At 49.1% G+C, this 27,832-nt stretch overlaps 1 protein-coding gene across 2 annotated transcripts in view; it reads left to right on the top strand.

The window, feature by feature from the left end:
- Positions 1-27,832, top strand: part of GALNT18 (polypeptide N-acetylgalactosaminyltransferase 18) — a 340,317-nt gene that overhangs the window by 275,913 nt on the left and 36,572 nt on the right. For both annotated transcript variants that reach the window (XM_082683098.1, XM_082683099.1), the window contains exons 7-9: positions 6,953-7,138; positions 14,930-15,067; positions 20,314-20,409. In XM_082683098.1, the coding sequence (XP_082539224.1) occupies positions 6,953-7,138; positions 14,930-15,067; positions 20,314-20,409 (420 nt within the window). The remainder of the gene's footprint in view (positions 1-6,952; positions 7,139-14,929; positions 15,068-20,313; positions 20,410-27,832) is intronic.

Raw genomic sequence — 27,832 nt, 5'->3', positions numbered from 1 at the left:
TGGGTTACCTTTGGGGGTGAGGAAGAGCACACAGTTTTCCGAGTTACTGCTAAGGAACTGTTTCTTTAGCAGAGCGGTAGGTGAACCGTTGTTACATATATCATGTGTCTTTCATTGTACACATGCACACAACTATCGGAAGTGCTGTGCCTCAGGAAGGACAGGTGGTAGGCAACACCTAGCAGAGGTATTTATCCAAATTTAGGACCTCCAAGAAGAGTCAGTAGAAATTACTAGGGAAATAAATGTATCGCGCGGGGAGGAATTCCAGTGAAGGGATTGGTATAGGGTGCAGGGCAGAAATGTGAGTATAGGGATCCTATATCTGCCCCAGGAACTAAGAGAAGTGGGTGTAACAGGATAGCAGAGGATGGCAGAAGAAGCTGCAGCAAACAGGAGGGACCGGGTCTCAGAGGCCTTGCAAATCCTCCCAAGGAACATGATCTTTCTCTGGAGACTGAAGGTGGCAAGTATGGGAACAACATCCATGTTGGAGGGAGGTCGGCTCCCTGTCTTCACATTGTCTCCTTCCCAGCTTCTCCTCTGCTTCATGCCCTTGACCTCAGCTTGCTAGTGGCCTCTGGCGTTTGTCTTAGCTTGGCCTAGACCTGACCTCTCTTCCCTTCTCACCCCCATGCAGGACTGGACCTAGGGTGAGGTGAGCAAGGGACCCCAAACACAGAATGGAAGGATGCCCAGGGAAGGAGACCTGCATGGCCCTAGTCAGCGGCCCTGGTCAGCATCTTTGTTCGCCTGCATTTCTGATCCCACCACCCCCCTGCGAATGAGTTTCTGGTCTTCTGCCAGCTATTCCCAGGCCTTGGTCTAAACCTCCATCCTCCTCGTCTTCCTTCCCCCAGCTTGCCTGGTTTGGCTTTCTACTCTGTCTCAGCATTTCACAGCCAACTTAGGCGAGACAGTTACACATAAAAAGATAATTAACAATGTGAGCCAAGAAATACGGACCCCATGAGTGGTACAAATCATGTGTTTCAGGAGTTTGGAGGAGCTGGGCCCGGCTGGCTTTGGGTGGATGGAGAGCAGGAAAGAGGCTTTCTAGACTAAAGGAAGACTGGGAACATTTTTCTAAGAGCAAAGAGATCATTAAAAGTCATGAGGAGATAAAAAGCTGGACAGGATGCAGGAACCTGGGATTCACGACTCTGAAATACAAGGCTGAGATGCCGCCACTCCCGATTCCTTGCCTAGAGTAAACATTAGTAATGAATTGTGGCATCCTTTTCCATGGAGCCCAGAGAATCCTTCTCAGAAGGATTCAGAGCCTCAGAATCCTTCTCAACACAGTGCTTCAGGAGGACATTAACAAGCCAATGGATTGAACATGGAAGTATTATTTGCTGTCCTTGACATAGACTACAGAGTGATCAGGAGTCCCTGTGTGGGAGAAAGGGTCAAACTGTTCCCTGTTGCTTTGCCTCCAGTGTTTCCCCGTTTTACAACTTCTGATTTCTGACTCTGCCAGTCATGTCTCAAGCCGGCAAGGAAACGTAGAATCACAGAATGGGAGAAGTAGATGGAATCGATCAGCTCATTGAGTTCAGTTCCTCCATTTGGCAGCTAGAAGAAATTTGAAGCTTAGGAGGGAAATGGGCTTGTTTAGCTAAGGGGCAAACAGAATATAAATGCAGATCTTTTGACCTGACCTTATACCAGCAGCAACCAGTCCTGGAAAGGGAAAGGAACCTGACCTTCCCTAAGAACCCACCACATGCCCGTCTTTGCTAGTGGGAGCTTTTCATAGAGCATCTCGCTTAAACCTGCCAGGGCATCACGATCCCCAACAAAAAGGCCACTGACATCCAAAGACAGGTTCAAGTCAAAGGCTAATGTGTGACAGAGGCAGGATTCAAACCCTCTCCATCAGCCCCCAAGACCTGCCTTCCCTGATGGTTCCCACGTGGATGTTCCAAGCCTTTCTGGAAACAATAATAGGGTTAGAGCTCTCTGGGAAGAGCTGGAGTTGAGTGAGACTTTCCTCTACACTGGGTGACTGCTGTTTACCATCTAATTCGTCTACTTCCAGTTCTTGGCCCCACCTGGGAGAAAGCCGAAGGACTCCTCTGCGGGTGTACACAAGCACTGGCCAGGTTGAGGGCTCTCTCTGCAGGGAGTTCGGGGTTCCACAAGATGAAGCGGCCTGCTTTCCACCATGCTCATTTGATGACTCGCCAGGTTTTACAACGTTAATTTAAGCTCTGCAGACAAAGTGACTCTCTCCGGTTACAGCGGCGTGCACTTAAATGTCAGAGCTTTGCTGAAAAACCGCTTGGATTTGAAGGAAGTCATTGTGTTTGGTAAAATCTGGCCACATTTTATGCTTATGGCCTTTATTAGGGGATCCAGCTGAGCGAGTTAAAACTGCCTTTCCGTAGTCCGTGAAAGCCTGGGACTCTCGGATTACAGGAATCACTCAGTGAAGTAATGGCTATTGGATGTAAACTAAATGCCTGGGGCTGGTGTATGCAATGTGATCCTTGTCTTCCGGGAGCTTATAGTCTAGCAGGAAGCAGGAGAAAGACATCAAAAGAGTAAATACCTAAATGGAAGTGTTGTGAGTAAGTGTTACTGAGAGAAAGGGTGGGGCCCCGTAAGTATTCTGAGGGGAACCTAATGGGCGGTCAGAGAAGGTAATATTTGAGCTGGATGACAAGTGGTGGGGGGGGGGGGATTGTTCCAGAAAGATGGAAATAGCAGGAGCAAAGGCACAGAGACAGGAGAGAATTTGATGTGGTCAAGAAATCTATTTCCCAGTGCCCATCCAGGAGCCACAAGATCCAGCCTACATCCAGGGCTGTAGGGGTGTCAGGTGTCCCCAGTGCCTGTAGGACCGAGCACGGGCCTCATTTATTCTACCAAGCCAGGCTCACATGTCCCCCATGTAAAAATCAAGCTCTCTATCTTATAGGTGCTTCCTGATGAAGTGACCTCATCAGCTTTCTTGGTTACTAACCCTTGACCTTCATTTCTTGGCCATGTCTTTGGTGCCCACCTTCCCGGCCCTCCCTCCTTTGGCACCCTCACCCACTGGAACTTGCCAGGCTAAGCCTGTCTCCCACATCTTTGGCCTCCATCCAGTGGCCCTGCTTCTCTGGCATAATCCTTCCTGTCTGTAGCCTCCTTCTGGTTTAGGTCTTTCTACCTCCTGCCAACTGTGACGTGTCCCAGGCACAGCTCCCCTTCACTCCTTTCCTCATCCCCTGTCCCACCCACGCCTCCACGGAAGTTTCATGATATCATCTTCCACAAGGTCCAAATGCCAGTGATTTTCTTTCCTATTTCTTTGCCTACCATCCATGAGAGGGTCTCTGAGATCCCCTGTAGGGAAGACTTGAGAATCTCTCTGCATCGAGTCATTGGTCCCCAGAGCCGCTCATCATCTGGGGATCAGAGAACGTGGGCTTCCTCTTGTTTTTCTCAGTGTCACTGGGCAGGGTCCAGAGGTGGCGGGCCAAACCTGCTGGGTCTACATCTTCTGCTCCTGTCCCCAGAGACCACTGGGAACCCAAAGGCTGCCGTCTAGGCAGATGCCATCATCTTCTCCATTGATGACCTCTAGGTTAACAAAGGCTCTCAGTCTCTGGGGAGGAGCCTGGTGCGCTGCTCCACACTGAGCCAGTCACTCTGGAAGACAGCCTGTCTCTTGTCTGGTGGGCTCAGCCAGACATGGGAGTCCTCTGCAGTTACATTTTTCCCAGAAGGCGGGTGTCCAGGAGAGCTAAAGAGCAGCAATTATAAGGTTTTCAGAAAATAATAGCATACACGGGGGCTTCCTGAGCCCACAGCCCTGTGCGGAAATGACTTCTGCTGTGCATGTTTCATAGACAAGAGGTTAAGTGGCCCAAAGTCGCCCCTCAGCAGGTGCACAGCGGGGACAGAATGGGCTCAGGTGTCCTGCCCCTACCCTCTTGACTGCTGGTGCTCAGACTGAAGCAGACCCTGGGTTGAACGCATGAACACATCCCCCTCCTCCCCAGGACAACATTGAGGCTCAGGCGGAGAAGTCGCCTGCCGAAGGTGGCGCAGCAGCGGGGCCAGAAGCACAATATTTGAATTTAATTCTCACTGGCTCCAACGCAGTGTTTTTAAATACTATGTCCTCCCCCCCCCCAGCCCAGCCCCATCTCTGCGGGAAACCGGTGATCTGTCCTGGGCACTGTTTGGCCCATGTTTGAAGGAGACCCTGGGCAGGGGAGTACGTAATTCTGTGTGCAGAAGCCCAGCATGCTGGAGGGGGGTGAGAACGGTCAGCATGATGTGACATGGAGTGAATGGGGAAGCAAGCCCTGAGTGGAGGGGGCTGAGCAAGGACAGAACCCAGGAGCCTCAGGAGCCTTGGGGTTGTGCTGGTAATGTACAGGGGGGGCATGATCCCCTTTATACCTTCCAAAGATTGCTCTGGCTGCTGGGAGGAGAAGAGACCGGAGGAGGAAGGCAGGAGGGAGATCAGTTGTTGCAGGGTCCAGATGAGCCATGACAGCATCCTGGACAAGGGCCGTGGCCGTAATGAAGGAAAACGAGTGGGTTTGAGAGCCCGCCACTGAGATCACACCGCTCCTTCGACTGTGCACTCGGGGTGGATGGGACGTGCGGCCGTCACCCTTCTGATCAAAAGCACGGCTGAGGCGCCCACTCTAACGTGAAATGGTGAACCGGCTCTTTGAGAAACAGGTCTTGTAATAAAAGAGCTTTGTTATGAGTCGTGTTCTGTGCTGTGTTGCTGAAAAATCGCCAAGTGATAGCCTCCGTTCCAGTTGCAAAGAATAATTACCCCGACTCTTTGTGTTGTCAATAACGTATTCACAGTATTCACAGGCTCTCATTGCCAATCTAAGCCCAGTGAATTGGAAGTCAGCAAGGTCCCCAGAACATATAGGTCATGGACATGAACGTGCACAGCTTTCCATGGCTTCCTCTCTTTGGTGAGCTTCCGTGGGGCTCAAACAGATCCTTTTCCCTTCAGTACCAGCTGTGTGGCCTTGGCCATGGGATAGCCTTTAGTCTCAGTTTCCCCATTTGGAGCTGGAGACATCAACCACTCCCTCACAGGGTTATTCTGAAGATCCTGCGGAATACAGTTTGTATAGTAGCAGCTGAGCTGATGGCATGCTTCTTATGTCCAAGGCATTTTCCTAAGCACTCTCTATATAATCACTTTAATTTCCTCGGTAGCCTCATGAGAGAGGCACTATTATAATCCCCATTTGAGAGGAGGGAACTGAAACACAGCAAGATGGAGTGACTCACCCAAGGTCATGCAGCTAGCATGAAACAGAGCCAGGATTTAAATTCAAGGAGTCTGGTTCCAAGTCCTCTCCTCATAACCACTACAGTGTGCCACCTGCCCACAGGCACAGTCCAGTACCTGGCACACGGCAGACACCCAGTGGGAATGCTTGTTTCCTTTCCATTCGCTCTAAATATTATACTAAATGCAAGACAAGCTCAGAAAATGGAAAAGTGATCCGTTGCCTTCCGACTGTGACCACCCAGAGCAACTAGACAACTGGTATGAAACAGACAGGCGGAAGAGAAGGCATTCTCTTCCTAACTCAGGGGGTAATTAAGTAAAATCCAGAGCTGACCTTAGAGTATAAGTAGAGATAAGTATCTTGATGAACACTGAGAAGTGTATAGAATTGTTGAATCATTACAGTGCACACCTGAAACTAACAAGACACTGTGTGCTAACTATACTTGAATAAAAAACAGAAAGAGAAAACAAAGCTGACTTTATCTTGGATGAAGTCCTATGGTTGTTGATGGATACATGTTATAAGTGTGAACATTCTCTACCACATTGTCCAGCTGAGAGTACCTGACAAGTGACCTCTGCTGTCCACCCAGAGATGATGACCGTGTTCCCCCAGAAGCCTCATTCATCAGCTCTGGCCCAGTGTTTCAGATTCATCCCACATTTATTAAGCATTGATCACTTATTGATTGAGTGATTAAACACCATCAGCCATATAGTTATTCAATAAGGACTTACAAAGTACTTTTATGTACCAGGCCTTTTGTTAGGTGACAAGAACTAAGCTACTAAGTGACAGGAACTTGTTAGGAGACAAGAACTAAGTGAGATACTGTTCTTCCATCTGGGAGCACGGAGTGAGGAAGAGAGGGAGACTCACAGGTAAGCAGGAAGTCATGAGAGCAAGAGCTTTGGAGACCGGAGGAGGGAGCAATTGGCTCTGCCCCCAGGAACTGCACAAAGACCCCACAACAGAGAGGTCATAGGGCCAAGATCTTGAGAGATGATATTTTTTCAGCTGGAGAAGGAGTGGCATTCTAAAACGACACATAGAATGGGCAAAAAAGCCCAAGGGCACAAAAGGACACGCATGTTCCAGAACATTCAAAGTTCAGAATAGCTGGAATGATCATGGAAAGACCTCTAAGACACTGTCCCTTGACACTTAGAATAGAAGATCATTTTTCTCTATTTTCTTTTCAATCCAATTACATCTAGTCCAAGCTCTTAGTCACTGAGGTCAATGAGAAGCTTCGCATGATTCCCTTCTTTGTATCTCTCCCCCTCTGATGCTATCTCCCTCTGCTGCTGCTTCTATGTCAAGCACAGCAGCAGAGACCATTCTGAAGATTTTTGTTAACTTCTCCACCAGGGGCAAGGAGAATCCAGATCTTTGTTCACAAAAATGTTTAATCTCTTCTTTGCACAGTAGAAGGAATGGGAAGAGAAAGCACATTAATTCTTTGCTGGTAAATCCATGGCAACAAGAAACAAGATACAAACAGACTCAATCCTCTTCCTGTTAGAGGAGTAGAAATAAGGTGGAGCTCACTGCCTTTGCCGACCGTGGCCTGAGAGACAAGGTGAAGAGAGCTGGAGCTGTCCGTGCTCAGGCTGGTCTGGTTTAGTGGCTTAGAGTCAGATCTGGACACTGATGAGTGGCTCTTGCATCCCCTACAGGTGTGGCAGTGTGGCGGCAGCGTGGAGGTCCTGCCTTGCTCCCGGATTGCCCACATCGAGCGAGCCCACAAGCCCTACACCGAGGACCTCACGGCCCATGTCCGCAGGAATGCCCTTAGGGTGGCTGAAGTCTGGATGGACGAGTTTAAAAGCCATGTCTACATGGCCTGGAACATACCCCAGGAGGTAGGAAGCCCTTGTGGGGATAGGGTTTCGGGATTTGCGTGGGTGTGGGGGGGACACAAAAACAAAAAATATGGGTCTAAACCCTTCTTCCCATGGATCAACCAGAGTCTTGTGATCCATGCTAGAGTAGCTTCTCTGCCCCAGAAGATAGCACATGTGGAAGAAAAGAGGCTGACCGTGAGACACTAAGCTGTGTCTCCCCACGCCTGTCCCTGGACAGCGTGCTTAAAGGAAGACTTCTCTCCTGACTTCACTATTCTCATATTTTGTATGTGTGTGATTTATTTATTTTAGAGAGAGTGCAGGCAGTGGGGGAGGGGGCAGAAGAGAAACCCAAGCAGACTCCACGCTGAGGGCGGAGCCGGATGCGGACCCGATCCCATGACTCCTGACATCACAACCTGAGACAAAACCAAGAGTCAGATAGATGCGTAACCAACGGTCTCACCCAGGTGCCCCATCAGTACCCTCATTTTAAGTGAGAATATTGGGGGTGCCTGGGAGACTCAGTCAGTTGGATGTGTGATTTTTGGCTCAGGTCATGATCTCAGGTCACGGTCTTAGGGTCCTAGGATTGAGCCCCACATCAGTCTCCGTATGCAGTGAGGAGTCTGCTTCTCGCTCTTCCCTCTGCCCCTACCCCCTGCTCGTGCTTATTCTCTCTCTCTCTCTCTCAAATAAATAAATAAAATCTTTTTTAAATAAATAAATGAGCATGTTGGAGCAGATGGTTACAAGTTTAACTCATGTTCCCAGGTCCTCAGCTTCTCTGCTATATAAATATACCAGAAATTACCAGAATTCACAAAACACACCTTAATCTCCCTGTAGAGTGGATTCAGGCTTCTCCATGAAACCTTTGACCAGAGCACTAAGGAATGTCCACATGGCTTTGAGATATCTTGACCCACATACCTGGGGAGGGGATACACCCCTTCAAGGATCCTCAGGAGGGAGAAGGGAACTGTTCTGGACACTTTTCAGCTCTTTCTAACCTTTACAGGATCTCATTGTTGCCTGCCACTGTCCTCTATCCCTCTTGTCACTAACACTTACGGAGTGCCCGAGAAAAAGCAATATTTCTTTAGTAGATTTGTTCAGCCTTGCCATGTGTCATATGGAAATGACCTTGGACCACTGAGTTGGGAGAACCCAACAGATGCCAGCCACGGGACCCCCACCTGCTCACCAGCCTGCCTGCCTGGAGATCATTGCTTATGTTGCAGTGTCTATCTGAGACAGCTGTTGACTGCATGACCTCCTTCTTTCCCCTTGGGAGTCCTTTAAAAAGCTTTAGTTCTTTCTTCCTAATAGGGAAATGGTTGATATTTGCCTGAAGTTTCCATATGAAGGCCCCGTTCCCTGATCCCTCCACCCAGCTAATGTCGCTCTGGCTGAGAGACTGAGAAAATAGGCTGGGCCATGGGCGGGGGCTTTTAGGCAGCTCCCCATCCCCATCACCATCATGGGGGAGGAAGCTTGCATTGGGACATATACGCCCACAACCTGTGACATTTCAGCAGCAGAGAGAAGAATGAAGAGCCAAGAAGTACCAGCCAGGGTGCGGGCAACCCTGATGAACCAGCCCCAGGATTGCATCCCTGACAGTGGGAGTGTTTCTAGGGAAACAGCAGTGCCTTCTGGACCCATCTGTGGCTGTGGGCGTTGGATCACAGTATTCTGGGGAGCATGCTGAGTGCCTCTGTGGGTGTCCTCTGATAGCAAAACGTTAAGAATGCTTGAAAAGTCCCCCAGGAACCTAGCAATAAAGCACTATAGATCCCCAGTCCCTTAGCAGAGCCCTGTCCGTACTCCAACTACCTTCTCTCCGTACCCCAAAGCTGCAAACCTTTTAGACTTCTCCCCTCATTGCTGCTGCCAGAAATGGAATGTGGAAATGGACAGTAAATCCAATGAATGGCAGAGAACCAAGTGAGAAAAGTAATTGGAGAATGATGAAACTCAGTGTGCATCTGTGACTCCTCAGAGGGGTAGTTCAAACCCAGTCAGACGGGTGGGAGGAGAGAGGAGTGAACTCAAGAAAAGCAGGTGAGGGGTGGGAGGGTCCAGGATAAAGCCTCAGGTGGAAAAGGAAGAGGTCAGTGTGTTTTCTAAAAGTCTATCCCTTGTCCCTACCCCCGCCCGCCCCACATTCCCTGCTTTGTTCAGATTCCCTCTCCTACCTCTTCTCGGGTTTCTGGAAAGGGTCATCTTTTCCCTTCCATTCACTTCTGAAGTCTCAGTACTGCACCCAAACTGCTTGTGACAAAGCATCCTAACTGCTTAATGGACATTTTAAAGTCTTTAAGCTCCAAGATTCCCACATGTGAAACTCTGTACTCACTTGGCTCCATGGTGCCACAGCGCAGTACACCCCCATCTTCCTCTGATTGCTCTTAATTTCCTTGTGGGCAACTCTCACCTCCCTCAGATGCTTACGTGCACCCAGGCATCCATCCTTGGCCAACCGCTTTCATTAAACCTCATCTCCCTGGTGGCCCCTTCTGTTCCTGGGTGCTTGTATCTGTTGATGACTTCCAAACTAAGATCTGCAGCCCTGACTTGTGCCTTCAGCTTCAGACCTACAGCTGCACATCTCCTGGGTGCTCCCTTGAGCACTTGAGACGGAGTCTGCCAAAACAGAGAACATCCTCCCCCCGCCCCCAGAGCTGCTCCTGTTTTCCCTCCACACCACGGTTTGGGGTACCACCATCTATCTGCCCAAATCCACGAGCTTGAAACTGGGCATCTTCCTTTGATCTTTCTTTCCCTCAAGCCGCATTCCCAGCCCATCACCGAGCCCTATCCTGTCCTTTCCCAACCCCATCACATCTGAGTTCAAGCCTTGTCTCTTCCTCTGTGAGAGCTTTGGGCTGGTTTCCCTGGCTCAAGCCTTATCCCCTTCAAATCTATCCTCTGTACTACCCAAAGTTATCTTTAAAAAACAAAAAACAAACAAAGAACCTCACAGGGACCACGTCATTGCCCTGCTTAAAATCTTTAAAGGACTCTCCACGGTGCACAAGTTCAGGCATTAAGCCTGTTGTTTGACCTGCTTTCTCCACTGCCGCCTCTAGCCCCCTCTCCCCCCCGTCCTGTCCCGGAGTTCCTCGGACGGCACAGCCAGAGAGAACGCACGCGACCGCTCCGCACTGTTTCTGCCCTCCGTGCTTTTGCGCATCTTGTCCTCGCTGCGTGCATTCCCTACCCTCGGCCTCTTCCCCAGCCTTCACCTTCCCCCATTTCCCTCCACCGAGTTAGACCCAGCGCCGAGACCCCTCCTCTAGGAAGTCAGCCTCAGTGGGAGAAAATGCCCCCTTTGCCTGCATGTCTCTGTCATTGCATCATCGCTGTGTAAAAGAATGTTCTGTTGTATAAAAGTCTCTCTCTCTCTCTCATTAAACCAGGGGCTCTCAAATCTGGCAGAACTTTAAAATCCCTTGTGCTCTAGCCCCAGAGATTATGACTTAATTGGTTTGGAAGGGGACCAGGGATCATTTTTTGGAAAGCTCTTCAGGGATTCTAATGTCCGTCCAGGGCTGGGAACTACTGCCTGAGACTCGAGGCTTTCTGGGGACAGATCGTGTTCTTCCCTTTTGTGCCAGCAGGCCTCGCACAAGGCAGGCGTGTGGTCAGGGCTCAGGAAAGCCTGACTGATGCTTTATTAACAAATGGATCTGCTGGCAGTATGTGCCATTCCTTTCTCCTTTGGTCAGTAACTCCTAAAAGCGCATCTGCAGACCAACTGCATCAGAATGACTTGAAGAGCTTTAAATGTACTGCTTCTGGGTCTCATCCTTAGAGATTCTGATGAGTAGATGCCTAGTGGTGCCAGAATCCATTAAAAACTTTCTGGGTGGTGGTTTGGGACTGCCAAGTTTGAGTAATACTAGTTTAGCTCATCCTGCTAGTCCTTCCAAATTCACCTTGAGCATCATCTACTCTAGGAAGCCTTCCGAGACTGCTCACCCTCACTTCTTCCACTGCCCCCCCCATCCTGGCTGCCCCATAGGGCAGCTCCCCCTCAGCTTCCCTCTCTGCACACTGTGTGCAGAGAGACTGTTGACTTGTCTGGATCTTCCAGATCTTCCTTTCAGGCAAAGTCTGCATCTTCTTCCTGTTAGTATGCAGAGAGCTTAAGACAACACCTGACACGTACTGAAGATGAACTGACAAAGAAAGAAGAGGGAGGAAGTGTGGATGCTACAACACCCACCCCCTGTGTTTTCCCTAAGAGTGTCCCCAGCTGCCCTTGATGGGGTGCTGCCCCAGTACCTTGTGCTCAACCACAAGGACATCTGCCTATTGATTTCCCCTTTGCCTGCAGCATCCTAGCTGTAGGTAGGGAGCTGGATCCCTTCGACCCTGCCCAGTGGCTGCCTTGAGAATTAGGTAAGTTAGTCTATGTAAAGACTTGGATCGGTGCTCGACCCATAGCAAAGTCACCAGCTAAGTATTAGCTCTTGCTGTGGCTGGCCTTGTTTACACCCGGGCCTTCCCACCCCAGCTTTAAAATGCCCTTGCCGGGTCGCCATCCTCCCCGCTTGCCTTCTGTGCTGAGTCCTCCCCAGACTGTGTACCAGCCAGAGCTGCTTCTCCCACCTGCTTCCTCACCACGTTCGGTCCCAAGCTTTTGGAAGGTGGGAAGAGCTGCCAGCTCTGGGATCCCGTCTGCTTTGATTGAAAATCAGTTTGCTCATCAACAAACGGAAAGTCAGCCTGCAGCAAAGCATCAGTGCTTTCTTACCCGGGGTTCGGGAACTCTAGGAATATCCTGCTTCCTCTTGCTAAAAGACAGGCTATGTGACGGTGGGGAGCTGACAGTCCTTCTTCGGGTTTGGCTGTAAAAGAGATTGTGCATGTGGCCACACACACAGGCAGGAATATAGCTTTTTAAAAAAAAAAAAATTCAATATTTTACGTATTTATTTTATACAGAGATAGAGAGCACAAGTAGGCAGAACGGTAGGCAGGGGGAAAGGAAGAAGCAGGCTTCCCACCAAACAAGGAGCCCATCGTGGGACTTGATCCCAGGACTCTGGGATCATGACCCAAGCTGAAGGCAGCCACTTTAACCAACTGAGCCACCCAGGTGCCCCAGGAATACAGCTTTTTTTGTGGCTGAGTGTTTTTGATTCCGAGAGCTGCCATAACCCATTGCCACACATCGAGTGGCTTTCAACAACAGAATTTGATTCTCTCACAGTTCTGGAGCCCAGAAGCCCAACATCAAGGTGCTGGTGACACTGTGCTCCCTCAGAAGGCTCTAGAAGAGGATATTTCTTGCCTCTTCCAGCTTTAGTGGCTCCTGTCATTCCTTGGTTTGTAAATGCATCACTCCAATCTTGGCCCTCGTCTCTATGTCTCTGTGTGTACAAACCTTCTCCTCTGATTTATAAATATACCAGTAATTGCATTTAGAGCTCACCCCAAACCCAACTGATTTCATCCACAGATCTGAATTCCACCTGCAATGGTCCTATTTCCAAATAAGACCACATTCATAGGTTCTAGGTAGACACGAATTTTGCAGGAGACGCTCACTATTCAACCCACTGAGTATTTGGCAAAGGGGGAAAATGTGTTTTGTGTTTTGTTGTTGTTGTTTTCTTTTTAAATAATAAGGGCCAACATGACCCTCTCTGAGAATGTTTGCTTATTTTTCAATTTCTAACCCCAAACTGAAAAGAGTTTGATGCAATTTATAGTAAATACACAGTATAGACGCTGAACCATTAAAACAGCTAGGCGAAAGTCAACTAATAAATAGGAAGGGAAAAGGGCCATGATAACCAGAAATATAAGTTGAGCAAAGCTCTGGTCCTAGAGTCTCCTAGAAGTTAAAGTGGAAATGGACCCCTGGTGGATCGTTCTCCCACCTTCCATAAAGTCATAGGGAGAGAGACAAACTGTCCCTTGATCCTGAGCATAGAAAGAAATTTTTCCCATGGGAACCCAGAATTTAAGAAAACACAGAGTCCTTCCAGGGGCAGGTTCTTCTAGCTTCTAGTGGCTTCCCATAAAAACTGAGACACAGAGTTTGTTTTCATGCAAAGGCAATTATACCGTGAAGAGGGAAGGCCTGGGCCCTGGCAAATAGGTTTGCGAGATAAGGATAAGGTGCAGGGAAGTTCAAAAAGCTAAAACTTAACAGATCCCTTGGGGTAAGGGGTGGAGGGAGTGAGTAGGTCACATTTATTGCCAGCTGCTACATTTGAGACTCAAACATTCTCAACCTGGTCTCATCCATAGCTCAGCTGAGCAGTAGGTCAGGGCATGGAGATCAGTCAAACACGTTTCCTGAATCCAGCAGAGAAAAGCCAAATAGTTGCTGGGAGGGCTCTGGGCGGGAGCTGAGGAGTAGGCAAGTCATAGGTGAGGTCATCAAGATGTCCTCAAAGGAAGTTCCTCACTGGCATTGTACCTTTGCAGTCTGAAACCTGAACCCTCAGGCCGTAGCAGGTTCAAATTTTTGTATTTTTATATTGCCTAAATTCTGGTGGGCAAAAATAAATGTATTTCTTCTGTATCTACACTTGGTTGTTCCTTGAGCCCCCCGATCTAATACCAAATACTTTGTTCCAATCACGGGCAGATATGTGCAGCAGCCTTCTTTCTGATTTTTCTCAGACACTTCAAATGTCCATTTCATTATCTTCCCAAGCCCAAGAACTTGACCCCAGAGTTGACCCTAGAACCCCGGGGGTTCCCACAGCCAACACATGAGCTGAGGCATCAGTGAGAGAGAGCCGCATCTCCCTTTGCTCCCTCCCTCCATGCTGGGCTAGTGTCTCGTGAGATACCACTGGACCTGGCTGGTCCCTGGCTCCGTGGAGACATCCTCTAAGAAGTCGCTGAGTCCCCATCGGACTCCCAGCTGCAGAGACTCCTCGCCGTCCTCTGCTCTGGCTTCAGCCCCTCTTTGCCTGGTCCTGTGCCTGGTGCAGGGCTGGTATGCAGGGACTCCGTGTTCTCCCCTCGGCTCTGGGACCACAAGAAATGTGGGGACTTTTCCCTCTCTCTAACTCAAGGACACCTCCATGTCTCCATTACTACTCCTTGTCTGGTGTATGGTGATGGCTTAGGGCCCACCTTGCTGATATCCCCGGGAAGTGACAGACCCAAGTACTCTCTACACTAAGAACTTGGGTCTTAGGAGGCAGAAGGACAGGCTCTGGGGTTCAAGTCTCAGCTCTGCCTTTTATCAGCTGTAGGACTTCAGGCAAGATGTCGCAGAACCTCTTTGCAAATGGGGCACTGTGCATAAATGTAAACCCCGGGGCAGGTCTCATGGAGGACTGAACCTCGCACTTCTCGAGTGTTCGACAAGCCTTCGACAAGCCTTTGTTGTTACAATGATTAGGAATAGAATTTGAATTAGTATGACTCCATCTTCAACTCTCCCCCTTCTCTCTCCTCCCACTAATAGCTCAGAACCTCTTGTCTCATATCATAAGATAGAAAAAACCTCCAACTGTATGCTTCAGTATCTTTCACCTACACCTGGGCACCAGCTTTTTCTTTTCTTTTCTTTCCTTTTTTTTCATTTATTTTCAATGGCCTTAGATGATAGTCCCCATCCGTGCAGCCCTCATGTTTCAGTGCCCACGTGGGGACAGTCATGGGGTTACGTACAATGCAGGGAAATGAATGAGCTAAGTCCCCACGTCCTTCCTTCACTAGACAGTGTCCAGGAGCCTGGGCCTGGACAGTGTCCAGGAGCCTGGGGAGATCTGGGGAGAAGCGGTGTCCTGTTGGTGGCTGGAGCTCTGCATTTGCTTACCCTTGCAGGACTCTGGGATCGACATCGGGGACATCACAGCGAGGAAGGCTCTGAGGAAGCAGCTGCAGTGCAAGACCTTCCGGTGGTACCTGGTCAGTGTGTACCCAGAGATGAGGATGTACTCGGACATCATCGCCTATGGGGTGGTAAGGAAGGGTCCCCTGGGGCTTCATGCAGGCATAGAAAACAAGGCCAGGCAGAGGTGTGGGGTCAGAGGAAAGGAGAGGAGGAGGCTTCAGCCTCCCATGTGTAGACTAGAGGACTAGAGGCAGCCTCCTATGTGGGACCTCTGGTAGACCAGTGAACTAGAGGCAACCTCCCATGTAGGGACCTCTGGTAGACCAGCAGATGAGAGGCAGCCTCCTATGTGGGACATCTGGTAGACCAGTGGACGAGAGACAGCCTTTGGTGTTATAACTCAAACCTCTGTTCCCTTGTTCTAAATCTCTCCTTTACAGTCTTAAGCAATTTAGCTCTAGCCTAAAACCTTCATGTTCTTCTTAATAAAGCAAATACCTGCAGTTAGGGTAGACTGGCAAGATAATATAATGAACACCTGCTGTCCCCCAGCATGGGTGCCTGAGGTTCTAGCAACCAGCCTGCATGCCTCCCCCATCTAAGGGCTTATGCTTTCTACTCACACACACAGCTTCTAGGAAAGGAGTTCTGGAATACAACCTTCCTGGGTTCACTGTATTTTGAGGGATATTTTAGGACCACCTGTTGATTGGCACAGAGCAGTCACCCCAATGGAAGGCATAGGGTTTGGATCCAGACAGACCTGGTTCCAATCTTGACCAAGCCACTTATCAGTCAAGTGTCTTAACATCTGTGGGTCTTGGTTTCTTCCTCTGTTAAATGAGGCAAAATAATACTGTGCTTCTAAAGTAGAAAAATATCTAAGATACATAAATATATTATATATCCTGGCAATTTGTATGTTCTGTCTAATGTTAAAATGCTTTGAATATGGTAATCTCTACTATTGTCCCAATGTTCCCAGGATCATTCAACTCTTGAAGTATTTTCAATGATACCTGATTGGGTTTTTGATACCTCACCTGGTTTTTGCTTCCTGAACACATAGAGCTTTTCTGCTGACAGTTATAAGCCCTCAAAACTACATACTGACATCATGGAACAGATGAGGAAACAGATAGGCAAAGTGCTCTTCTCATGTTCACAAAGGTCATCAGCAGAGAAACTGAGCCTAAGACATCAGCTCCTGATATCACTCTGCTTCCTCCCTTTGGAGAGTATCCCCTCAGACCTTTTTGATATCCTAGCATGAAACTCAAAGGAAGAACTGCGGCCTCTTCCCTGGATAAGCCGTGCTCAGAACCAAGTTCAAGGCCTGCCTCCGCAGGAATATAATGGGCAGAGCCCCTGCCTGGGAGGGGAAGAAGAATGCTAGCTACGGACTGGCCTCCACGTTCTTTGCAGGCCTCCCAACTCTGACATCCTAGGGTTCTACAGGGCACAGAGCCAGGATCCCAGGAATCCCCCCAACCCCCTCAGATTTCAGCTAACAGGCCAACCTTTAGGAAGCAGTCATATCCTCCCACAAGAGTTTCCATGGCACAGTTGACACTTCCTTAGGAAATTCCTTAGTGGCCCCTCCCCTCTCTACTTCTCATGCTGGGGTAATCTGGATACTGGGAAACTTCTCAGCCCAGGCCACCAACTATTACTTAAAGAGGGGAGGGGTATGTGTGTGTGTGTGTGTGTGTGTGTGTGTGTGTGTCCATTCAAGCTCTGGGTCTTGGCCAAAGCATTCTCATCTTCCAAGCAGAAGGGTCTCATCTTAATGACATGTACAACAGGTTTACCGTGGAACCCTCTTACCACCACACCCAGAAACCTTTAGCTGATCAAATAGTAAGTGGCATATACAGGGCTGTGGTATGGATTTGACTGCGTCCATAATTTGAGCTGTTTTTACTCGGAGTGGCTGAAAAGCCACTCTCTCATCATCCCCAAGGGCTGAGCAGGGCTAGCCATCCCTGGGGCTGGCGGAGGTCTCTGACAACCTCCCCCACCCCACCCCGGCACGCCATGTTCATCTGCCAGCCACTGCTTAGGGCCCAGCCAGCCCCCCGCCCCTTCTGACTCCTCCACGGGCCGGGCTCTGACAGAGCAGAACCACGCTTGCTTGTCAAGGATCATAATGAACTCCTAATGGGGGCACTCGGGTGAAGATGGGCAAAGCAGGATACAGCCGCAAGAGCAGGATTTGCTGAGGCTGAATCATTCTTTCTAGGGATTATTTTTATTCTAAAATGCAGAGACCAGATGTCTTCTAAGGGGTAGAGTTTCTTTCTACCCTTTCTTTTCCATCTTAGGCCAAACTATATTGCTCAGGTCAAATAACCTCCTGGGACTCTCAGTGGGGTCAGGGTCAAGTCTAGAGCCCTGGCCACTTATCCGCTAATAGATTCCATTAATGACTCCTGTGGGCAGAAGGGCCTGTGGGCCCCGTTGTGTGGGCATCGGTTTCCCCTGGATCCCTGAGCCCCACATCCAAGAGGCAGGGTCCTTGAATCAATCTCAGCTCTAGTGCTGACAGCAGAGATGAAGCAGCATCTAGAAACAGACACGCCCGGCTTCTGCAATGTTAGCTTTGCCATGTACTCTGTGTGTAATCTCAACCATTTACAAAACCTTCAAAGCTGTAATCATACCATCTCAGGGGGCATTTCTCACAGTCTCGGGATTGTCACCATTTGCACGATGGAAAGAACTTGCTGCTTGTCTGCTTCCTGACGTCATTCGTTTGGGAACGCCATTCATGTGTTCGCTGCCGTCGTTCATTCATTCCATGTGTGTATTTACTGTCTACTGTGGGCCAGGACCGGCCCTTGTCTGAGACAATGAGAAAGACTCAAACCTAGCCTGGTCAGACGGGGGAGACAGGCACTCGAAGAAGGGACAAGAACCAAGCACGCTAAATGCAGCAGTAAGATCAATGGAGGCCCTGGTAGACCACGGGGCCACGGCCTGACACCCAGGCTTGGGTCAGGAGAGACTTCCGGAGTGACAGAGAAGCTGAGAACCAAAGGAGGAGGCGCATTTAGCCAGACAAAGAGAAGGCCTAAGGAGGGGCGACATGGGGAAGGGTCCGTGCCACGGGCGTGGCATCACACACAAGGAGGTCAGGCAGACCTTCTGGCTACGCCACAGTTCCTCATCCTTCAAAGAGAGAATGTCGCCGACCTGGCCAGGTTCCTCTGAGGGAGAGGTGGGGGGACACGCGGCAAGCACTTGGCGCGGTGGCTGGCACAGAGATGCAGCCATAACGGCCAGTTGCCCTGAGTGGCTGTCAGCAAGGTCATAGCAGTCACAGGAGTAGCGAACAATTACTGTGCATTTGCTGTTTGTCAGGCCCGGTGCTCCCTACTTGTGGATATGCTTGCGTTTACTCCTCCACTAACAATCCTGTGAGGTAGGCGCTGGTATTATCCCTACGTTAGAGAGAAGAAAACAGACAAGAAGGAGTTGTGTTCTTCGTCCAAGACCACACAGCTGGAGCCAGGATTCCATCCCAGCCTGCCTCTCCCGACAGCATCAAAGACCACCTGCTTCACGGGGGAGGGATGACAGAGCCAGGGGGACTTTATCGAAAGGCACCGCCTACCTCCTCACCCAGAGGATGGCTTTGAGAACCCAGCAGAAAGCCAAGGCTGACATCAGGGCTTTCTGGATCTTTCTCCCTGCGACCGCCGTTAGCAGGTCTCACGAATGGATTACAGCTCTCAGCATTAGTTGCGACACCCGCTTCTCTGCAGGCTGCAGGAGAAGTCCTGAATGTATTGATATGGGCTCCCTCCCAAAGGCAAGCCACATAGTTGTTTTACAAAAGAGGATTTGCTGCATGGATGTTTCTGGGGCCTCTGCCTCGGGAGCTGGCTCATGTTTATAATTCTTCAGAACCTCCAAACCACAAGTCTGGGATTGAAGTGCCTTCACCCGGTAGAGGTGAGAAAGCTCAAGAAAGGGATTTGACTCTATTCCTTTCCCTATCAAGAACAGGCTATTCTGGGAGCACACATGGGCCTCTGATCATGCCGTTTTGCATCCCTTCCCTGGGTTCCCTGCACTTCTGCCACAAGTTGTCAAGACCATGGAAGCTCAGCCGCTGTCAGTCTCTGGCCTCCTCGAATAGATGACCCACCTGCGGTCCTTTACCCTGGTCTTCCCTGAATTCCAGTATCTCTGTCCTGTTCCAAACAGAGCGCTTCGAAGCTAAGAAGAGCTATGTAAGCTAGCTCAAACTCAAGGTAAGGTGGGGAACAATGCCACCTCCTTGCATATGCCCACAGGAACTGACGTAGAGCTGGGCATGGGCACTAGCATTGGGAAGCCACCAAAGCCAGAGCGGGGCACAGTGTCTCTCATTCCGTCTCATGCTGCATCTCTTCCTTGGCCACAGCTGGGCTTCTCTGCTTACACCTGGCTCAGCAGATCCCCCAGACCCAATCTAAATGGCCTCACAATTCTAGCGGCCGCCACCCATGGACCATTGACTCTCTCACTGAGAGTTCTAGCATGGAATAAGACAATGATGAGATGCTTCCATTCCAGAAAGAGAAGGATGGAGGAGAGGGAGAAAAAGAAAGAGAAGTATTAACTCATTCCAAACTATCTGCTGGTGCCCACCATGGTCTGCTCAGCTGTGGCTGGTGAGCAGGGCCATGGGGACTGTAAGCTGTCCTTTCCAGGTCTGGGAGTGGGCTTCTGCCAGAAAGGGACATTGAATACTGGTTTTCTTACCTGACATGGTAAGGCATTGGTTCTGTTGTTTGCTATGTGCCTGCAGGTGAGGGTAAGAGATACCTCTCTCTTCTCCTACTCCCTTGGCTCCCTTCTCCTTATTCACCTGCAAGAACTCCCACTCTGGAACACCCTTGTCATCTGGGCACCAGTGGGACCAGGCCAGCCGCTGCTGGATCTGTGAATCTGTGGAGGGGCAGAGAGGACCTGGTCCCAGAGGACATCTCAGACTTGAAAGCAACAAACATGTTGCCCACTTCCCCCAACCTTCCAGAGCAAAGACTTCTTTCTGGGGACTATTGGAAGCCCTGGTGTCACCCCTGTGGAAATGGAGGGGGGTGCACCCTGAGCATCTCTTCTGTGTGTGTGTATCTTTTATTCTTACCTACACTGTCTCCGCTTACCTTTCAACAACATGAGAACAGCTCTCCTTCACACAAAGCTGGGTTTCCCTTTATTCAGGCAAAAGCTGGTGCTTGTTGCTGTGCACAGTATTCAAGGGACCTTGGGTTGATTATGGAAATGGAGCCTGTCTCTGTGAAATGCTGGCTTCTCCTGATTTAATACATTTGTTTCTCTGCTCCTTTCTCTTTGGTGTGGCTGCCCCTCCTCTGGCATTCAGCTGCAGAACTCTCTGAAGACTGACTTGTGTCTCGATCAGGGTCCAGACTCAGAGAACGTTCCCATCGTGTACATCTGCCACGGGATGACACCTCAGGTGAGTTCCCTGAGAGAGCCCCCTGCTGGGGTGTACTCATGTCTGTCCGGCTTGGGGAAGGATGGTTAAACTCCTTTCGTGGCTGCTCTAGGCCCGGGGGCCTCCATATGCTCATGGGGAGAAGGGGAGAGTCCTACCTGCCTTGCCTAGAAGGGGTCTGGGATAGCAGATGCTGCTGTGCCAGGATCCTCGGGGATGGGGAGCAAGGAAGGTGATCAATTCCTAAAGAGGAACACCTGCCTTCTTTGGGGAGACTATGGGTAAGTCACAATCCTGTTTCGGGCACCTATGCCCTTCCCTAACAGGAGGGAACCCAAGGGTCCCCCAAGCTCTCTGACATCTCAGAATGCCATTTATGGCCTTGGGGCTCTTCCCTTTAGTAGATCACAGCTGCTGCCAAAATTTATAGCCACAAGAGCTTTTCTAGGCCGGGTGACCTTCTCCTGGTGGAGAATGTGGGGAAGCTATGAGGAAGATAAGTTATCCTAGCAAAAATTAGCCAGTCACAGCCTAGGCTGCAGATATCCAAAGAGGATGCTGAAACACAGACAAGAGAAATGGCCTCTTCAACAAAGTGCAGTGGACAACCTTTGCCTATGAACACCACAGACTGACCTGTTCTGATTGGACAACATTTTCAGAGTTTACTTATCTTACCTCCCGCAGTGCAAATGATGTTTTTACAAAGATAGTATAGAAGATATGTATATTTGTGCAATTATACTACGTGTTTAAAAGAGTCATCACTTGTCTCAACACACAACTGAAGGCAATCATGATGTGTGTGTCACCGGCGTCCTGTGCTGGGACTAACCGGCAATTGTCTGCTGTGATCTCCACCAACTCCTCATTTCTGCGGGCCCAGCTGCTGTGGCTGCACCGAGTGGAAGGTCACAGGTCAGCAGATCACACTATCCCCACCCCACATACTACGGCATCTCATTCTCCATCCTTATAATGCTGCGATATTTCTCATGGATGACTAGTTTTATGTAAACTCATTACTGACATCTAACACAAGTACAGACAGTAGACAAATGATAGGTGTACAGATTCGTGAGCTTTCAAAGCAAACACGCCCACATAACCAGCACCCAGATCAAGGAAAAGAGCATTACTGCCTGATTGTGAATTTTATACAAATAGGACTATAGGGTGTACGCTTTCTCACGTTAGCTTCTTTCTTTCACTTTTATATTTGTAAAGTGCCTCTGTTCTGCTTTTGTGATTTTTATTACTATGTAATATTCCATTTTCTGAATGTACCATATTGACAGTATATTTACAGCCGTGGGACACCTGAGAGTATTAAGAATACTACTGCTATGACCATCCTTGTTCCTGTCTTTTGGTGCATGTATGCACCCATTCCTTGTGGATTTATACCTAGGGGTCAAATCGCTAGTCGGAAGGTTGCTCTATGTTTGCTTCAAACGTGCACTGCCTGTAGTAGTCTCCTGCGACTGCTGTAATATAGCGCCTCGGGAATGTATTTGCTCCCCGTTCTGGTGCCTGGAAATTTCAAGATCAAAGTGCTGGCTGATCTGATTTCTGTTGAGGGCTCTTTCTGAGGACTTGCAGATAGTTACCTTCTCTGTGTGTCTTCCCACAGCAGGGAGAGAGAAAATGAGTGAGCTCTCTGGTGTCTCTTCTTGAAGGGACACTAATCCCATTGGATCAGGGCTCTACCCTGAGGACCTCATTTAACCTTAGTTTGAAGAGCCGGAGAGGCCTCAGCCGGTCCGTACTGTAAAAAATGAGAAAGCTTGTTCTGAAGAGAAAACGGAGTGTAGCTGAACAACTATTTGACTAAGAGACCATGGTGGGACTCATGGACTCAGTCAGCCATCTCAGCAGCAGAAGCCATAAATCAAGATGGGCTTGTAACAGCAGAGACTGGCAGCCTGAAGGAAAGAGAGAGCAGGGCAGAATGAAGGCAGGCTGGTGGACTTCTTGGCTTTCACAAGGCAGGAACATAGAGCTATTTAGCTGTGAGCATGCCCTCTTCCTCAAAAAAGGGAAAGAATGATGCTGAGGGCCGTTCGGAGATCATCAGTGCTGCCAACGTCCCGTTATCCCCAGGGGCGAGGCGGTCGCATGCAAGAGTGGGCCTGCCTCTCTGGTTTTAGTGGGCCAGGATGACCCTGCTCCGCGCCTTAGGAGTGTGACCAAAGCAGGGAGCAGCTTGGGCAGGGCCACCCCAGAGGGCCAAGGGCACAGGCAACTCCACAGAGCCATAGGGGTGATGCTGCCACCCCAGTGCGCCTGGAGGGCAGAGCATCAGGACAAAGAAGGTTATTCTCAAGCTGAGATCTCATGGAATTAGCCTTGCTGGGTTTTGGACTAGTCTGAGACCCATCACCCCTTTCCTTCCAACGTCCCCCTTCTGGAAAGTGCCTGTCTAGCCTGTGTCTGTCCTGCCATCATATGTGGGAAGCACACACTTTCTCTGATTTCACAGACTCTCCGATGGAGAGAAATTTTTCCTCAGGATAAATCACACCTTGAGCCTCACACACACCTGACTTGGAGGATACTTAGATGATATTTGAACTTTAGACTTGAGAGTGGACGCTGGAATGACTTAAGACTTTGCAGGCTGTTGGGATGAAACGAATATGTTTTGCATGGGAGAGGGAAATGAACTTGGGGGTCCAGGGACAGAATGCTACGGACTGAATTGTATCGTCTCAAAATTCATATGTCGAAGCCCTAATCTGGACTGCATTTGGAGTACGGGAGCAATTAAGGTCAAATAAGGTTATAAAGGTAGAGCCGTGATCTGATGGAATTAGTGTTCTTCTAAGAAGAGACACAGAGAGCTCAGTGTCTCCCCCTCCCCTCTCCTCCCCGCCATGTGACAACACAGCAAGAAGGAGGCCGTTAGGAGCTAAGAAAAGAACTCTCACTAGAAACTGAATGTACCAGCACCTAGATATTGGACTTCCCAGCTTCCAAATCTGTGTGAAAATGACATTCTGTTGTTTAAGCCACCCAGCCAGTGACATTTTGTTGTGACAGCCCCGGTCAACCAACATTCAGTGAAACAGTCTCCCAAATTAATTACATCAATTTTTACTCCCACCAACCGTATCTTTAGAGTTCTCGCCGTTCCACATCCTTGTCGACGTTTAGTATTCTCTGCAAATCTGTATCATTTCTAAATCATAGACATAGGGATGTGGCAGTACCACGCTATGGTTTTAGTTGGCATTTCCCTGAGTACTAATGCAGTTGGGCACCTGAGTTTTCAGCTCAGAAAATCCCCAGGTTGTTCTTGAGTATGGGGCCAAGGTGGCCGGGGCCCAGGCTGTTTGGTGTTTCTGTAAATTCCCTGCCTCCTTGTTAATACTTGCGGCCCAGGAGACCGTGAATGAACTTGCCTTTAACAAATCCCTATGGAAATCTATGGGGCTATTGCTTATGTGGACCCCTGGACACATGTTGAGTGTTTCCTCTGTGTGAAGGTGGATGTCAGCTTGGGCAAAGCCTGCCAAGTCTCCCAGCTGCCGCTGATTCAATATGGGGCCGTCGGTGCTGTGGTTAAGAGCCTGGATTCTGGAATCAGATTGTCTGCATCCAAATATCAGCTTTGACACGCTCTGGTTGTCACGTTTTGAAAAGGTCAAGGTTTTAAGTGTGGTCCTATTTTATTTTCTGTACAATACAGATTAATGATGGTATAGGGCATAAAGGCTATTGTAGGGATTTAATACATGTCCAATATCTAAAATAGTGCCTGGCATATAGTACGTGCTCAGTGAGTGTTAGCTAATAATACTGCTGTAGTGCTATATTATTATTATTACGCATTGAGCCTTGCTCAGTATATATGCCCTCAAGAGTCTAGCTCCAGCCCACAGTGGACTGACTTTCCCTGACCTCATGCGCCATGTGCCATGGATTCCTGCCCTGGTCAAACCTACCCATAGACTAATGGAGCATCCCTGACTTTCTGTGGCAGCAAAAATGCAATGGAGTAGGGGAAACAGGTAGAGGGGCGGGAGCTTCAGGAAGCCTGAGTTCTAGGCTTGGTCTTGCCACACAGTTGCAGTGGTACCTTAGCCCTCCCTGGGCCATTATTTTGTTTTACTCTTTCATTGAGATATGATTTTACACTAAAGGACACACATCTGAAGTGTACAATTCAATGAATTCCCATGTTTGTAGACCACTGTGTAGGCACCATCCAGATCGAGCCCATCATCCCTCTGGGCTTCCTTATTCCTCCTCTCTGTCAACACCTCTACCCAAAGGCAATGATGATAATGGACCCTGGCAGCACTGATTCGTCTCATCTGGGCTGGTCTTCTTCTCTGCAAATGAGGAAGCCCGACTGGCCAGCTTTGGACCCAGGCGTGCTAGCCCTACCTGCTTACCTCCAGTTCTTCCTTGCCGAAATTCAGCTGGCCTGAGAAGCTGAGTCTGTGCTGTGCTTGCCAGGAAGGCTGGGAGCTGCCTCCCCTTGGTGCTTTACGAATCAGCTTCTTTTTTTTTTTTTTTTTTTAAAGATTTATTTATTTGACAGAGAGAAATCACAAGTAGACAGAGAGGCAGCCAGAGAGAGAGAGAGAGGGAAGCAAGCTCCCTGCCGAGCAGAGAGCCCGATGCGGGACCCGATCCCAGGACCCTGAGATCACGACCCGAGCCGAAGACAGCGGCTTAATCCACTGAGCCACCCAGGCGCCCCACGAATCAGCTTCTTGATGTAGATCTGCAGCAAGTCTTAAAGACATGGGTCCCCCTCCCCATTTCTCAAAGCCACAGTCGTCATGTGACTGGGCTGTGCAGGGAACATGGAGGCCCAGTTACACTCTCCCACCAGGCCCGCAGCTGAGGTGCACAGCTGTTAGTGTCCAGAGGCAAGGAGGCTGGAGGCGCACCTCAGATCAAACACATTTCTCAGAATGGGGCAGTGTAGGGACCCGGCTATGGTAGGATTTGTTGAGTCTGGTCTGCCCAGTGAGCCTGAGAGGATGGTGTCCTCCCAGAGATGGACTGTGTGTCCTTGGTGGAATTCATCCATCCATCAGAAATAGGCAGGTGCGGGGGTAAGCAGTGGGGGTGGGTGATAAGGCAGAGCTTCTGACTGGAAAGCCTTCCCACAGGTATCTCCTGGCCCCTAAGAACTCCCCTGGCTCATGGAGGGGATGAGAAAAGGAGGAGCTCAGGGACCTCACCTGAGTTTGAGATACACCTCTTAAGGGGATTATGGACAAATACAGGCCCTGAGGATTCTCTGGATCTCCTAGACTTGGTCCAAATCAGACCCTCAATACATATTTCCAGAGATGTTTTCCCCCGACCAGCAGCTCTCAGCAAAATCTCTCCTGTTACCATGGCCACAGAGGCCAAGGAGAGACCAGGGAAGTTCACATGTGCACAGATGGGACTGCCATGTGCAGTTGCGCAGGTGGTGCAATGCACAATCTAGGGGAGGGATATGCCACCTCCCATTGTCATCTGGGAGTAAAGATCAGCCCCAGGTGACAGTCCTTCTGACCTCTGCTCTGAAACGTCACACATTCCTCCCCAAGCATCACATATGATAGGAAACTTGGAAATGTTGAAAGGAAGACTACCTGGGTTCAAATCCCAGCCAGACTGCTTCCTAATCAGGTTCCTTGAATACGTGTCAAAATTTCCTTGTGCCTCAATGTCCTCACCTATATTATAGTAGTACCTACCTTACAACGTTGTTATAAGAACTTTTAAAATTGATGCACATAAAGCATTGAGACAACAAGTCTGGGACGTGGTCATTGCTTCCTAGATATTGGCTATTATTCTACCAGATTGGTAGAGACTCAAGACCATATCCTTGAGAATGGGAATTGTTTAGCCTGGAAAGGAGCAGATTTAAGAGGGACGTGGAAACTTCCAAAATTACAAAGACACAGATTTTTGGCTGAGTATACAGAAACCCTTCCCAGTCCTTGGCTCAGATGATACTGTGACCTCTCCTTCATCAGAAGCATCCAAGTCAAGTTTGGTGAGCTCCAAGGGCATTATGTAAAGTTCCTATATCATGTAGAAGCTTAAGGTAAGAAATCCCTAATGGCTCCCCCACCCTGGAATTCTGACTTTTTAATCCATTTCATTTTTCTTCTTCTTAAATCAATGAGAGTCCACCATGTACCATAGAATGTTCTTGGCCCTGGGAAACAGTCATGAACCAGACAAAAGTCCCTACCCACATTAAGTTCCCATTCGAATGCTGGAGGCAAACTCCTCTATTTTCTCATCCCCAAGTCTTCACCACAGCTGGGACTTGAATGCTTCTCTTGCCTAAGAATTTCATGCGTGGCCAGACTGAGCTGCATGCCTCACATTTCAGCCAACCAGGTCCAAGAATGGTGAAGGAGGAGAAAGGTCAAGAAGGCAAGACAGCCGGCTGACCCAGTTTATCCTGCCGACCTTGAGAGTCACTTCCCTTGCCCGTTTCCTTTCAAATTTCTAAGTTTATCCATTTGGGGTTTGAAGGCCAGAAAGAATCTGTATCAAACAGGTAATAAACAATCCTCAAAAGTCATCGCCATTAACCAAACAAGTTATTTTCTCAATTCAAAAAAGTAAAACATGATTCTTAAACAAGTTGAAATGAACATGGGACAAAAACTTAGTTGATTCATTCATAGGGGAACTAGGAAGAAGTTCAAGCGGGCACGGAGAGCATTTGAGATCAGGATCTGCCAGCATTTTCTAAAAACAATGTCAGAATAAGATCGCTAGATTAGATACCAAAGTGGTTAATGCCCTATAGGGAAAAAGAATTATAGCCTTTAGTGTGATCTTTATTACCCAGGCAGAAATCTGGAGGTTAGCTCTAGTGTCTGTGTATTAATGAAAAGGTAAATAACAGGAAAAAAAAAAAGTAAATAGCAAAGTCAAACACAAACACCTTGTCTTGGAAAATTGCATATTCTTGGGCAGGCTTGTTAGACAGTGGCCCAGGATGATAGTGAAAAGTGTAGACAACTCCCTCTCCCAGGTTGCCTTATTTCCAGGTGTAAGATGTTTCTCTTTCTCAGTTCACAAAGTTGGCTAAAGGTGGAGGAACTCTCCAGTCCATGAGTGAGGCAGATCCTCGTGCAGATTCACAGTCTGACCATGCGGACTTGCCCCAGTACTGCTTCCTGAGGCAGCCACCGCAGAAGACTGCAAACTGGGTGTCTCAAGCAGCAGAAATATTACATTGTCTCTCAGTTCTGAAAGCTAGACGCCCATGACCAAGGTGTCAGGAGGGCTCTGCTCCCTGTCTATTTCAGGCCTCTCTGCTGGCTTCTGGGAGTTGTTGGCCACCAAGGGTAGCTATGATGGCAAAACTCTCCCTTCCTGTGGTGTTCTCCCTGTGTGCACTCCTCTGTTCCTGGTTATAAGGAAGCCAGCTATGACCAATTAGGGCCACCCCCTCCCAGTGTGA

This window comes from Mustela nivalis (genome assembly GCF_964662115.1).
Source record: "Mustela nivalis genome assembly, chromosome: 9".
In the NCBI taxonomy this organism is placed as follows: domain Eukaryota; kingdom Metazoa; phylum Chordata; class Mammalia; order Carnivora; family Mustelidae; genus Mustela; species Mustela nivalis.
The sequence above is the reverse complement of the archived record's forward strand: the minus strand, read 5'-3'. Positions and strand labels throughout refer to the sequence as shown.